A 15,000-nucleotide genomic window follows, 5' to 3' on the forward strand; every position below is an offset into this window, starting at 1 on the left:
TAGTATATTAAACCTGGCATACTAAAGAGGAATGTACTGAGTTCATTATGCCAGGAATGTACTGATTTGGTAGTACATTCCTGTTCATTATGCCAGGTTTAGTACACTGATTTGGTACATTCCTGTTCATTATGCCAGGTTTAGTACACTGGTTTGGTAGTGTACTAAAGCTGGGATACTAAAGAGGAATGTACTATCAAATCAGTATACTAAACCTGGCATAATGAACTCGGTGTACTAAACCTGGCATACTAAACAGGATTTGAGTTCATTATGCCAGCTTTAGTATACTGATTTGAGAACCTCTCTGCAGGCTGTCCAAGGCCGTTTTTCTGCTTTAAATTCCTACATCTGAACCTTGAGGTTAAAGGGATGCAGGCTCGCTTGTGTTTTATGCAACCAACCATACACTTTAAACATGCTGTGGGACTCTAAAAGTAGAAGAAATCCGTAATAGCACCCAGCTCTCATGTAAATGGTGTGTGTGCATTGGAATTGTTTTATTTTTCTGAGAAAGGGTGAGGGAGAATGTGTGAGCATAAACGTGGGAGAGAGAGAGAGAGAGAGAGAGAGAGAGAGAGAAAGAGGTTGTGTGTGTGTTTGGCACTGTTTGTATGAGGACTGAGGTTTTGCAGAAGAATATAGTGGTCTGTCAGCCTACATTTTTGCCGTGTGTGTGTGTAAATCAGTGGAGTGCAGTTCTTGTGAAGGCCTTGTGTTGTGCTCCTTCTGTGATGTGCTCCAGTTCTGTGTGCCACGCTCGTCTCTCTCTCTCTCTCTCTCTCTCTCTCTCTCTCTCTCTCTCTCTCTCTCTCTCTCTCTCTCTCTCCCCCTCTCTCTCTCTCTCTCTCTCTCTCTCCCGCGCGCGCGAGGGCCGGCCCAGACCTATATAAAGCACTGGCACACTGGGGCCAGAGGAAACCGCCCGCCCTGCATATGCGCCTACTGTATGATCTCCTGCATACGCGCCTAGTACTGTATGATCTCCTGCATATACGCCTAGTACTGTATGATCTCCTGCGTACGCGCCTACCGTATGATCTCCTGCATACGCGCCTACCGTATCATCTCCTGCATACGCGCCTAGTATGCGCCTACTGTATGATCTCCTGCATACGCGCCTAGTATGCGCCTACCGTATCATCTCCTGCATACGCGCCTAGTATGCGCCTACCGTATCATCTCCTGCATACGCGCCTAGTATGCGCCTACCGTATCATCTCCTGCATACGCGCCTAGTATGCGCCTACCGTATGATCTCCTGCAGTATGAGGCGAAGCCCAGAGTTTGCACACGGGAGTGCTGGCTGCTGGCATCAGGTCCAGGGTGCGGGCAGAAGGAGTCCTGGCTGACAGGCTGAGCTAAGGGTCATGGGCTGGAGTCTGAGCCATGTTATGCCAGGGTGGGACCCTGAGAGGAGAGAATGAGGAGGTGAGATGAGAGGAGAGATGAGAGGAGAGAGTGGGGAGGAGAGTAGAGAGTGGGTAGATGAGGGGAGGAGAGAGTGAGGAGAGGAGAGAGTGGGGAGGAGAGGAGAGAGTGGTTAGATAGTTGGGAGGTGAGGAGAGGAGAGGGGGAGGAGAGAGTGAGGAGAGGAGAGAGTGGGGAGGTGAGATGAGAGGGGAGGAGTTGGGAGGAGGTGAGGAGAGGAGAGAGTGGGTAGATGAGGAGGCCAGCTCCCTGCTGCAGGAGAGGAGTGCTCCATTCCACCCCGGTCCCCACTCAGACTTGATTGAGTTAGCGTGAGGAGCCGCTAGGCTAATGTCTGACGTCTCTGCTCCCGTTTAAGCTGTTGTTTTGTGCCTTGTGTAATGCAGTTTATTTTGACTGCGTATGAATCGTGGCTGTGTTTGGAGCAGTTATTTTGGGACGCCGCTCTCTGTGGCCTTTTGTTACAGCCTTCAGGAGCTCGTCACGGCTCCATGGTTCTACGTCTAGGATAGAACCGACTTGTTCTCTTTTTAGCTGTTAGATCCATCGCTCGTTCCTCCTCTTTTTCAGATAGTAGTTAGAACCAGCAAACGGTCTTGTGAAGTTCTGGCATCATCTAGAATCATGTTCTCTGTTAGAACTTAGAACCAGTCCATGTTCTCTGTTAGAACTTAGAACCAGTCCCTGTTCTCCTCTGTTATGGAGGGACATGTTCTCTGTGTGACCCAGCGCCGGCTCCCTTCCCCTCCATGTGTGCCTCCCAGACACCTCTTTGCTGAATTCGTCAGACCTCCTGATGCGCACACACACACACACACACACACACACACACACACACACACACACACACACACACACACATCTCGTTGGAGCCGTCAAGACATCCTGGTTCACACATGCACATTCTCACACATTCCTGAAGCCACTAGACCTCCTGACACACACACACACACACACACACACACACAATCTTGTTGAAGCCACTAGAAACACACACAAACACAAACACACACACACATCTCTTTGAAGCCATTGATCTCTTGCCTCACACACACACACACACACACACACACACACACACACACACACCTCACTGAAGCAGTCAGACCTAATAGTGTACCTCCTGACGCTAATCTGTTTGTACCCTCATTTTTTCATGCGTCAGTGCACAACCACTTTCAACCAGTGTAAACACGCACACACACACAGACACACACACACACACACACACACACACACACAGCATGTCAAGGGCACTTGAAGGCTACGGAGTCCAGTCTAGTCATATGACAGACAGCCATATGGACGCTCCCTCATCATACACTGCTGCTCCCTGCGTACCTCTGAAAGCCACCAGGTGCTCAGCAACACAACACAACACCTCTCCTCTCCTCCTCCCCTCTTCTCCACCTCTCCACCCCTCTCCTCCTCTCCTTCACCCCTCTCCTCTCCTCCACCTCTCCACCCCTCTCCTCTCCTCCACCCCTCTCCTTCACCCCTCTCCTCCACCTCTCCACCCCTCTCCTCTCCTCCACCCCTCTTCTCTCCTCCACCCCTCCACCCCTCTTCTCTCCTCCACCCCTTTTCTCTCCTCCACCCCTCTCCTCCATCCCTCTCCTCCATCCCTCTCCTCCAGCCCTCTCCTCCACCCCTCTCCTCCATCCCTCTCCTCCACCCCTCTCCTCCACCCCTCTCCTCTCCTCCATCCCTCTCCTCCACCCCTCTCCTCCACCCCTCTCCTCCACCCCTCTCCTCTACCCCTCTCCTCCATTCCTCTCCTCCACCCCTCTCCTCCACCCCTCTCCTCCACCCCTCTCCTCCACCCCTCTCCTCCAGCCCTCTCCTCTCCTCCATCCCTCTCCTCTCCTCTCCTCCACCTCTCCACCCCTCTCCTCCACCCCTCTCCTCCTCTCCTCTCCACCTCTCCTCCCTGGTCCATACTGCTCCATCTCAGACCCAGCACCATGCGCACCACTCAGCACCATCCCCAACTATGTCCTCCTTTGCTCCAGTCGCGATCCCAGTCCCAGGTATCTGCTGGAGGGGGAAGGGAGTCGGGACAGTACAGGCCTGGTGGCAGTACTAGGCAGCTGGAGGGGGAAGGGACAGGCCTGGTGGCAGTACTAGGCAGCTGGAGGGGGAAGGGACAGTACAGGCCTGGTGGCAGTACTAGGCAGCTGGAGGGGGAAGGGACAGTACAGGCCTGGTGGCAGTACTAGGCAGCTGGAGGGGGAAGGGACAGTACAGGCCTGGTGGCAGTACTAGGCAGCTGGAGGGGGAAGGGACAGTACAGGCCTGGTGGCAGTACTAGGCAGCTGGAGGGGGAAGGGACAGTACAGGCCTGGTGGCAGTACTAGAATGTCTGGCCACCATCTGCTGCTGTGATAGATGTGGTCGTCCCTCATACTGATTTCCTAATGACCTCAGGTGTGTGTGTGTGCGTGATGACAAGGCTGTGTGAGGTAAAGTGACCTCTCTCTCTCTCTGTCTCTGTCTCCATGCCCTGAACCCTAGTCTCTCTCTCTCTCTCTCTCTCTATCTCTCTCTCTCTCTTCCTCTCTCTCTCTCTTCCTCTCTCTCTCTCTTAGTCCCTGTGAGAGGGGGATGTAGGGGGTGGGGCTACTGCTTGAGCTTAATGTAAACAGCAACAGAAATAGCAGCTGCAGGCAGCGGTGCAGCTCTTGAGTGCAGAACTGTCCCACAGAACACACAAGATGGCTACCATGACAACCTGACCCCCCCCCCCCTCCACCCCACCTCACTGTCCCACAGAAGATGGCTATGGCCAACACACACACACACACACATACACACACACACACACACACACACACCTCCCCCCACCTCACTGTCCCACAGAAGATGGCTATGGCCAGTACATAGTTATGGCCCTGAGTGGATGACCATGACAACCCCCACCCCCTCCCCACCTCACTGTCCTGCGGAAGATGGCTATGGCCAACACACACACACACACACACACACACACACACCCCACACACTCCTCCCTGGCTAGCCCCCTCCCTTTGTCTCTCTGTGATCTGGGAAAGCTGTGTGTCTTTTGTCACGGCTTCCTCTGCAGAGCAAGTCTGGGCCTGTTGCCTCATTTAGCACACACACACACACACACACACACACACACACACACACACACACACACACGCCTAGAGAATCATGCGCCCAAACTCGAGTGCAATTTCATACATGGAGACAAACTTAGATGCAAACTTAGATGCTTACCCATCCAGACACACACACACACACACACACACACACACACACACATGCTAATCTATGCCATGCCCACTGAGCGTCTGAGCCTCAGAGAATTCAGTCCCGTCTCTCTCCGGGTGACCACGCCAAGGAGTGTCCCGCCGTCTCTCTTCCCCCCTTGCAGAGGGAGCAAGAGGCCTTGGTGTGATTGGTTCCCGTGGCACGGCTCGGCTCTGGCCAGAAGACGTCCAATAGGGGACGTCCGTCACACTGACATCACGCGGCGAGAGGAGCGATTGCAAGCGCTGTCTATCTGAGGCCTGAGGTCACCACTACTGCAGCGTCAGTGTGTGTGTGTGTCTTTGGTGTGTCTTTGGTGTGTGAGGAGGCCGAGAGTGTCAGCGTGCGTGTGTGTGTTCCTTAGTGTGTGAAGAGGCCGAGAGTGTCAGTGTGTGTGTGTGTGTGTGTGTGTGTGTGTGTGTGTGTGTGTGTGTGTGTGTGTCTGTTCCTTTGGTGTGTCAGGAGGCCGCGTTGCTCTCTACATCCTGCAGATAACAGAGCAGTCAGAGCAGGGTGCTCTACACACACACACACACACACACACACACACACACACTCACCCCACAGGTCATAGTTAATACACTTGGATGTTGAACGGCGGCTAGAGGCTTGGAGAAGTGCTCCCTACCAATCATGCAGTATAGGTTCTGATGGGCCAAGTATGGTGGCATAGCAGTGGCCATAGACGGTCAAAACATATAAACATTGCATAGTATTATAATAGCATGATCATAATCCACTAGTATTAATGGCAGAGTAATGCTAATTATAACCCATTCATATTAGTAGTATAGTACTAATCATAATAGTAATTACATGTATATTAACATAAATGGCAGAGTGGTTGTGATTATAACCTATTGATATTAGTAGCGTAGTACTAATCATGACCAACTAATGATAGTAGGATGATATTGATCATCTTGTTTTATGAATGTTTCATAGTGTTGATGTTAACACACTCTTTTGTAAATAGGCCACAGTAGTAGGCTACACCTGTTTACTTTGTGGTTGCTTCACCTGGTGTTACCCTGACATTATCCGTGTGTGTGAGCCGTGTGTTTTAGCTGTGTGCCTGAGCCGTGTGTGTGTGAGCCATATGTGTAGCCGTGTGTGTGAGCTATGTGTGTGAGCCCGCGATAGGCAGCGTGGCGTAAAAGTGTGTGACAGGGCTCAGGTGAACGGTGTTTATCCCCTCTCAACCCCTCATGCCTTCTGCATGAGCCTGGCACACACTCCTGCATTATTCAGCACGCCCTCAGAGCGGCCTCCACCTGACACAAGCACACACACACACACACACTCAGACAAGCTTGCCCATACAGACAGACACCCAATGGCGCACACACACTCACGTACTTGCACTCGCACTCACCCACACATTCACACAAGCTTGCACACACACACACACACACAAACACAGAAACGTATGTACATATACATACTTAAACTCTCTCACACACAAACCACACACACACACACTCTGCTGTCAGTCTGAATAAGGGGAAACTGATACTGGCGTTCGACATGGAGCAGGTCTGTGCTGATGAGAGCAGCTCGTGGCCTGTCGGGTGCAGGGGGTGATGTCTATTAACCCTTAAGAGTGTACCGTCACACCGGTGTGTTTGGAATGTTGGAAAATTAACATTCTAAAGAATGTCTGGGTTCATTGAATTCTACATAGAATTTTAGAATGTTGAATTGTTGCGGAATGGAATCTTGTGTTAGAATGTTCAAAACCCACCCTTTTAACGCCGGCGTTGAGTTTCCGTCGGGGCAAAAGCCGAGGGCATCGCGCTAGCGCATCGCGTCTGCTTCCTGATGTGGTGATGGGTGAGAGTTCGGTTGGCATGACAACACTGCGGGAAAGGAATCTAGAAGCGAAGGTTTCAATCTCGTCAATCATCTCGTTCTGTAACCGGCCACGTCCATGTGCCTTTAACACCCCCCCGTAACCCGCGGTAACCCGCGGTAACCCGCGGTAACACGCTGTGTTCTACAGCCAGACGCCACGTTGGCCAACCCTGTCGAACAGGAAACAGTTGCAGTAGACACAACGGCCCGAACTGCAGCGTAGCCACAAAGAGTCGTGTGCACAGGAGATAGCCTGGCCAAAACAATAAAAAAACACTTTTTTTTTTTTTAAGTGGAAGTAGTCGGAATCGAGACGTAGTAAGGATGAGTGGCAGGCTGCACCAAAAACAGGTAAAACCAGAGGACACGCAGTCTTTGCCCGACCAGAAATGGAGATTGTGTCACACGTTTATGGGCTGACGTGTCGGTAGCCTATTCATCAGCTTTTGGAGACCTGGTCACGCTTACCGACTTATCCAACTTGTGACGTGACGGCGTTAGACTTGAGTTATGTCAAATAAATACAGTAAATAGATAGAGCTTTCATAACGCCCATCATCTGGACAGGAAGATGATAGTGTGTCATCAAGAGAACTCTTAAGATGACTGCCTCTCTCCAACTGTGCGTTTGCCTTCCTCACGGCAAACAGAGAAAAACCAAACGGTAAATACGACGATGAAGAGTCAATATTGTGAAAGCTTTGTGGGATAGGGGTATTACAGTAAACTGTGACACGCACAGGCACACACACACACACACACACACAGAACAGGATGATGGTTTCACAGCAGAGTACACTCCAGGCCTGGGTAACCGACACATTTGAACTGATATCAGTACTCGTGTGGAAACCTTTTTAATCGATACTTGGAGAAATTGTTCAATAGAATCCAGTTTTATCTTTGGAGGGATTTCAGTAGAGTAAATTGTGCTTCATGTGAGGGGCGGAGGGAATGTTGCAGACACTCTTATACTACTTAAAATACACACACACACACACACACACACACACACCAGGACAGACATGGTCAAACAGAAGAGCCTTGTGTGTCTATATTAAGCAGACGATGCCCTCCCTGGGTGAAATTACCCCTCCCTACCTAGCATGTTGTGTGCCATGTGCACCACAGGGTCTCTGCCCTTTTCCCACACCACCTCTGTGTGTGTGTGTGTACGTATGGGGTCTGTGTGTGTTTGTGTACATATGGCAGAGATGGGGGACTCGAGTCTAGTGACTTGACTCGAGTCAGACTTAAGTCGCCAGATTGAGGACTTGTGACTTGCTTGATCAACAGTGAGAAAAGACTTGACTTGACTTGGACTTCCTACTAAGCAGAGGATTGTGGGTAATGTGTGTGTGGTGGTGTGGGCACTGCCAAGGCTGTCTCTTCCTGCAGACCGAGAGGATTGTGGGTAATGTGTGTGTGGTGGTGTGGGCCACTGCCAAGGCAGTCCCTTCGTGCAGGCAGAGAGGATTGTGGGTAATGTGTGTGTGGTGGTGTGGGCACTGCCAAGGCAGTCTCTTCCTGCAGACCGAGAGGATTGTGGGTAATGTGTGTGTGGTGGTGTGGGCACTGCCAAGGCAGTCTCTTCCTGCAGACCGAGAGGATTGTGGGTAATGTGTGTGTGGTGGTGTGGGCACTGCCAAGGCAGTCTCTTCCTGCAGACCGAGAGGATTGTGGGTAATGTGTGTGTGGTGGTGTGGGCACTGCCAAGGCAGTCTCTTCCTGCAGGCCGAGAGGATTGTGGGTAATGTGTGTGTGGTGGTGTGGGCACTGCCAAGGCCGTCCCTTCGTGCAGGCAGAGAGGATTATGGGTAATGTGTGTGTGGTGGCGTGGGCACTGCCAAGGCCGTCCCTTCGTGCAGGCAGATTCTATCAGTCGGTGATTGTGCTTTAATCTGCGCCGCTGTGGGCTACGTGCACTGCCTGAGGTCTGAGGCCGGCCGATCTCCCGAGGCCCATTCTGGTTCCATTCCGGAACGCTCTGGGAGCGGAACGCTGCGTCTCCTGTGGCAACGGCTGCCCTCGGGTCACCGGACTCTCGGAGCGGGACGCGGGAGGAGCCAGCGGCCGTAAAAGGAGACCGAGCGCGCTCAGACCGACCCGATTGGCCACTCCCGCCCGCCGCTCTCTAAACTGAAGGTCGAACGCGTCCGACTGTATGTTCGACCTTTTCTGAAGTCCGTCGACCCCGCTGGTCGGCCCGGAGCAGGAAGTGATCTCTGTAGCCGGGAGGTTAGAGGTTAGACAGAACTTTGTCGAGGAAAGCAGAAGTGGTGTGTGTGTGTGTGTGTGTGTGTGTGTGTGTGTGTGTGTGTGTGTGTCTGTGTGAGTCGCAGAACAGAGTGAAAGTCAAGCGACGGGCGAATGAAAGTTGGAAAAGTGGGACCGAAAACAAAAACTTTTTTGATCAAAAGTTCCTCAGCCTAGTTAGGCCTGTTTGAAAGCGCTTGGACTTTGACATGCTTCAAATGTAGAACGCATCTAAGAATATCACAGCTCTGTGATGAGGCACAGATGTGAGGGTTGGAAATGTGACTTGCTCCTCCAGAGATTAAGAGCCCATCTAGCCGCGGTAATGAGCTCGGAACCCCCCCAGACGCCTACCCTACATGCTGCACTCAGGGGCCGCACCGGCACCATAGCCTACTTGGGAGACCGGGAAAGTGGGACACACACACACACACACACACACACAGACAGACAGAGGGTGACTTCATCGCACTGCATATAGGCACTGCCACCAGTGCACCAACACTTTCCGTCATTTGCTCCACACACTGCTGTTCCGAATGTTTTTAGCTGACAAGCGTTCGATAAATAATGGATTGTGTTGAGCAGCAGCGTCAAAAATAGAACTGAATCATAATGCACAAGGCGGCGGAAGAGTGTGGCGGCGGCGGCGGTGATGTGTGGGGTTGTGTGGAAACGGTGGAATCAGACGTCGTCGGAAGCGGAGTGGGCCACCCTCATGTGCTGAAGCTGCTACGCTGCCAGCCAAGAGATGTTTACACGAGTTCACTGGAGGAATATGTTTGTTTGTTTGTTTGTTTGCTTGCTTGCTGTGTTGGTGAGGCGTGTCTCACCCTGTGATATTTTTCTTCCTGCAGGTGGGGGAGATGGAGAAGGATTGGCTCCGAGAGTTCTACTCGGTGAGTGTGACCTGAGTCCACATCTCGTCTCCAACAGGGATTCACCTGCTTACGCGAGAGCCACACACACACACACACACACACACCCACACACACACACACACACACACACACACACACACACACACTGATGTTTCACCTGATCACTGAGTAATTTTAGCACCAGTACAGCTATATGGGGTAGAAAGAGCAGGTTTATGGGGTCACTCTGTAGCTGAGTTGCCCAGAGAAAGAGCAGGTTTATGGGGTAGAAAGAGCAGGATTATGGGGTAGAAAGAGCAGGATTGTGGGGTAGAAAGAGCAGGTTTATGGGGTAGAAAGAGCAGGATTATGGGGTAGAAAGAGCAGGATTGTGGGGTAGAAAGAGCAGGATTGTGGGGTAGAAAGAGCAGGATTATGGGGTAGAAAGAGCAGGTTTATGGGGTAGAAAGAGCAGGTTTATGGGGTAGAAAGAGCAGGTTTATGGGGTAGAAAGAGCAGGATTATGGGGTAGAAAGAGCAGGATTATGGGGTCACTCTGTAGCTGAGTTGCCCAGAGAAAAGAGCAGGTTTATGGGGTCACTCTGTAGCTCAGTTGCCCCTGCATGTGTTCATGCGGCGCTGCAATCAAATCGGTGTATCTGATATAGGCGGGCCAGGGGCAAGCTAAACTGATGACGACAGCGTTGCAACCTTCGTTTTTGGTTGTAGTGTTATCCAATTGCGTCAAAGTTCAGAATCAGTCAGAGTAAACATTGGTCGTAGTGTTATCCAATTGCGTGCAGTGAGATTTCCAAATGCATGCTTGGTGCCGCCCCTCGAGTTGGGCCATTTTCATTATTATTCAAAGATTCCATGGTCTGGTTTACTACCAGGCTATTTGACTGATGTTGTAAGGATCCAACCGCCGGTGTTCTAAATGAGATAAGTAGTGGTTCCGTCTCTTCTCTGATCAAAACTGTTGTGTTTTCTTAGCCTGGCTATCACCAGATCGAGCCTTAATCTTTAACTCTTTGAATGCCGCGTTGTTTTTGGAAGCTATGTCCCAGAGTGCCGGCAAGCTAGATCGTTGTTAACTATTTTTGTAGAGCCACAGCGTATTCTATGTTATAGTTATGGACATATACTATGGCTCATTTGAAAGGTAAGACTCTGAGCTCTCAGTGGGTGAAAACCGTTTATCTCTACGTGTCTCCATTCCTGAGTGGCTAGTTTTCATCAAAATCCCCGTTGTTCCTCTAGAAACGGAGATATAAGCCACTTAAGACAGACGTACATTTCCGGATTGTAGGATTTCATGAGTTTTTAATCGTCATCTACTTCAGTTCTCTTCATGATAGACTTCCAAAAATCACACATAAGGTGAGTTAGAGTGTCTAGTTTCGTAATTTAAAAAAAAAGCGAAAAATGCAATATTGCGTTGTTGGCACTCTACGCATGGGAGCTGAAAACGCAATATTACGTTGTTGGCACTGAATGAGTTAAAGATTGAACATTAGCCTGGGGAGCCTGCTGTGTATTTTTTATTGCCCAAGAGTAAGTAAAGTAAGTAAATGTAATTTATAGAGCACATTTAAAACAGTTTCCACTGACCAAAGAAAAATGTGGAAGTTTCCAGACTGAGTTGCGAGCAAAATCAAATCGCTGGCAGATCGGGCTGGGTTTACCAAGTCGAGCGTTTTCTGTCACTGACTGACAAAAAAAACGTCCCTGTCATGAGCTACACTAAATTCTGCAACTTCGATTTCACACAACGATCATGTTACAAGGAAGCAATGAAAAGCGAGTTCTGTTAGCATTTGACATTTCCTTGTGGCAGTCCTAAGAAATCAATGAATATCTGACAGCATCTTCACAGTCATGTCCCAGGCTACAAGTGACTGTTTTCTCTTAGATTGGGGGATGATGTCAAACTGACACTTAACTGACATTAAAATTAAAGCGACAAGTGAAAATAGCTAGTGACTGAATTTTTACAACCCTCAAAATGACAGACAATGAAAAAGTATGACGTGTGTGTGTGTGTGTGTGTGTGTGTGTGTGTGTGTGTGTGTGTGTGTGTGTGTGTGTGTGTGTGTGTGTGTGTGTGTGTGTGTGTGTGTGTGTGTGTGTGTGTGTGTGTGTGTGTGTGTGTGTGTGTGTGTGTGTGTGTGTGTGTGTGTGTGTGTGTGTGTGTGGCCACTCCTGATTGGTGAGTATGTCTAATGCATATGAAGCCCAGAACTCCTGTTAGCTGAGCTTCACTGTTTGCCCCATAAGGAGGATGACATGAATGCAACTAGATGTGACCAGAATCAGATTAACTATTGAGACAGAGGCCCTCAGAGAATGACACTACCTAAACTGGCCCATGTAGCAAGGCCCACCCCTTAGCCAATCCACATCTAGAGATTGATGATGAACAGTAGCGTGAGCCAATCCCCTGCCCCCAACCTTGACCATGTGTCTAGCGCAGTGAGATTGTGAGGCAGATAGAGGGCTGAGTTAGCTTGAGCACAGTGTTGCTCAATGTCCTCAGATGTGTGTGTGTGTGTGTCTGTGTCTGTGTGTATGTGTGTATGTGTTTGTCTGTGTGTGAAAGAGAGAGATGAGGACGGATCATCATTGCAACACCCGTTGATGAGTTGCTCTCCTCTCATAAGTGTGGCGCATGCTGCTTCTCTCTGTTTGTTTGTGTGTGTGTGTGTGTCTGTGTGTGTGTTCGTTCGTAACTCACTCTCTCCATCAGAATGAAACTTTTCAGTTTCTTAAGAAAAGTCTAGTCTTTTAAGAGGAAGTGGAAGGATCTTACTCAGAGTAGAATGAGACAGCCCAACACACACACACACACACCCACACACAGAGTGAGTTAAAGCACAGTGTTAATAGGCCACACCGGAGTGGATGAAGCTAAAATATGGAACATCTATAAAGATATCCTAATTGTGTGTGTGTGTGAAGCTAAGATATGGAACATCTGTAAAGATGCTAATTTTGTGTGTGTGATTGGACAGACATGTCTGGATTTAGAATATGACACACTCCTCTAGAGATGAGTAACCCCCTGATGCCTAGCCTACATGCTACATGGATAGCCGACATGCTACACAATAAGCCTATATGTTAAAAAAAACGTGAAGTTATTGAATAATACTGGGTCAAGAGGGCAAGCTGTACAATTAATTGCTGTCTTTGTGATTTACTAATTGCATTAGTTGAAATTACGATTGGGATTTGATGTGGATTAATCTTTCAGCCCTAGCCAGCCTCTATGCAGCGTACCATCCTCCTCCAATGAGCTTAAGTATGTGGGCCCCTGATGTGTAGCCTAGATAGCAGCATCGGCTACATTCTGCCCAGTGTAGCCTAGATGCTGCACAGCGTAGCCTAGATGCTGCACAGCGTAGCCTAGATGCTTCACAGCGTAGCCTAGATGCTGCCCAGCGTAGCCTAGATGCTGCCCAGCGTAGCCTAGATGCTGCACAGCGTAGCCTAGATGCTGCACAGCGTAGCCTAGATGCTGCACAGCGTAGCCTAGATGCTGCACAGCGTAGCCTAGATGCTGCACAGCGTAGCCTAGATGCTGCATAGCGTAGCCTAGATGCTGCACAGCGTAGCCTAGATGCTGCATAGCGTAGCCTAGATTCTGCACAGCGTAGCCTAGATGCTGCACAGCGTAGCCTAGATGCTGCTCAGCGTAGCCTAGAGGCTACACAACGTAGCTACAGCGTAGCCTAGATGCTGCACAGCGTAGCCTAGATGCTTCCCAGCGTAGCCTAGATGCTTCCCAGCGTAGCCTAGATTCTGCACAGCGTAGCCTAGATGCTGCACAGCGTAGCCTAGATGCTGCCCAGCGTAGCCTAGATGCTTCCCAGCGTAGCCTAGATGCTTCCCAGCGTAGCCTAGATGCTGCACAGCGTAGCCTAGATGCTGCATAGCGTAGCCTAGATGCTGCATAGCGTAGCCTAGATGCTACACAGCGTAGCCTAGATGCTGCATAGCGTAGCCTAGATTCTGCACAGCGTAGCCTAGATGCTGCTCAGCGTAGCCTAGAGGCTACACAACGTAGCTACAGCGTAGCCTAGATACTGCTCAGCGTAGCCTAGATGCTGCTCAGCGTAGCCTAGAGGCTACACAACGTAGCTACAGCGTAGCCTAGATACTGCTCAGCGTAGCCTAGATGCTGCTCAGCGTAGCCTAGATGCTTCCCAGCGTAGCCTAGATGCTTCCCAGCGTAGCCTAGATGCTTCCCAGCGTAGCCTAGATGCTGCTCAGCGTAGCCTAGAGGCTACACAACGTAGCTACAGCGTAGCCTAGATACTGCTCAGCGTAGCCTAGATGCTTCCCAGCGTAGCCTAGATGCTGCACAGCGTAGCCTAGATGCTTCACAGCGTAGCCTAGATGCTGCACAGCGTAGCCTAGATGCTGCTCAGCGTAGCCTAGAGGCTACACAACGTAGCTACAGCGTAGCCTAGATGCTGCTCAGCGTAGCCTAGATGCTGCACAGCGTAGCCTAGATGCTGCACAGCGTAGCCTAGATGCTTCCCAGCGTAGCCTAGATGCTGCACAGCATAGCCTAGATGCTTCCCAGCGTAGCCTAGATGCTGCATAGCGTAGCCTAGATGCTGCACAGCGTAGCCTAGATGCTGCACAGCGTAGCCTAGATGCTGCACAGCGTAGCCTAGAGGCTACACAACTTAGCTACAGCGTAGCCTAGATACTGCTCAGCGTAGCCTAGATACTGCTCAGCGTAGCCTAGATGCTTCCCAGCGTAGCCTAGATGCTGCATAGCGTAGCCTAGATGCTGCACAGCGTCGCCCCCTAGTGCTGGGCCAGGTAGCTCACACTGCGCACATTCAGAATCACTGCGCTGCTCCACCAGGAAGCTAAGAGGGGAGGTCTTGGCCCTCACCCAATCAGCAGCGAGAGACTCGGTGTGTTTTCACCTTGACCAGTAGCCTGACCTCAACCTGAGCCATCTGTCTGCTGTCTGTAATCCTCTATTTACCCAGACGAGGCCAGCGAGGACCCTCTGCTGCACTTGTGTCCACTCACAGGGCCCCAGCACAGTCCTCTTCACGGTTGAATGCTTCTCACAAGTGTCTGACACACACACATACACACACACACACACACACACACACACACACACACGGACACACACGGACACACATACACCTGTGGTCTCTGAGACTGAGGAAGGAGGGGAGACTGCTGCACCTGCCCTCTCTCTCTCAGATACACACACACACACACACACACACACACACACACACACACACACACACACACCTGTGATTTCTGAGACTGATTTCTACATCCTTAGACC

At 50.6% G+C, this 15,000-nt stretch overlaps 1 protein-coding gene across 1 annotated transcript in view; it reads left to right on the forward strand.

The window, feature by feature from the left end:
• inpp5l (inositol polyphosphate-5-phosphatase L) overlaps nucleotides 1-15,000 on the forward strand; it is a 56,045-nt gene that overhangs the window by 5,874 nt on the left and 35,171 nt on the right. Inside the window, exon 2 of the mRNA XM_062542399.1 lies at nucleotides 9,672-9,713. Within this exon, the coding sequence (XP_062398383.1) occupies nucleotides 9,672-9,713 (42 nt within the window). The remainder of the gene's footprint in view (nucleotides 1-9,671; nucleotides 9,714-15,000) is intronic.

The sequence above is a fragment of the Sardina pilchardus genome, chromosome 8, assembly GCF_963854185.1.
Source record: "Sardina pilchardus chromosome 8, fSarPil1.1, whole genome shotgun sequence".
Taxonomy (NCBI): Eukaryota; Metazoa; Chordata; class Actinopteri; order Clupeiformes; family Clupeidae; genus Sardina; species Sardina pilchardus.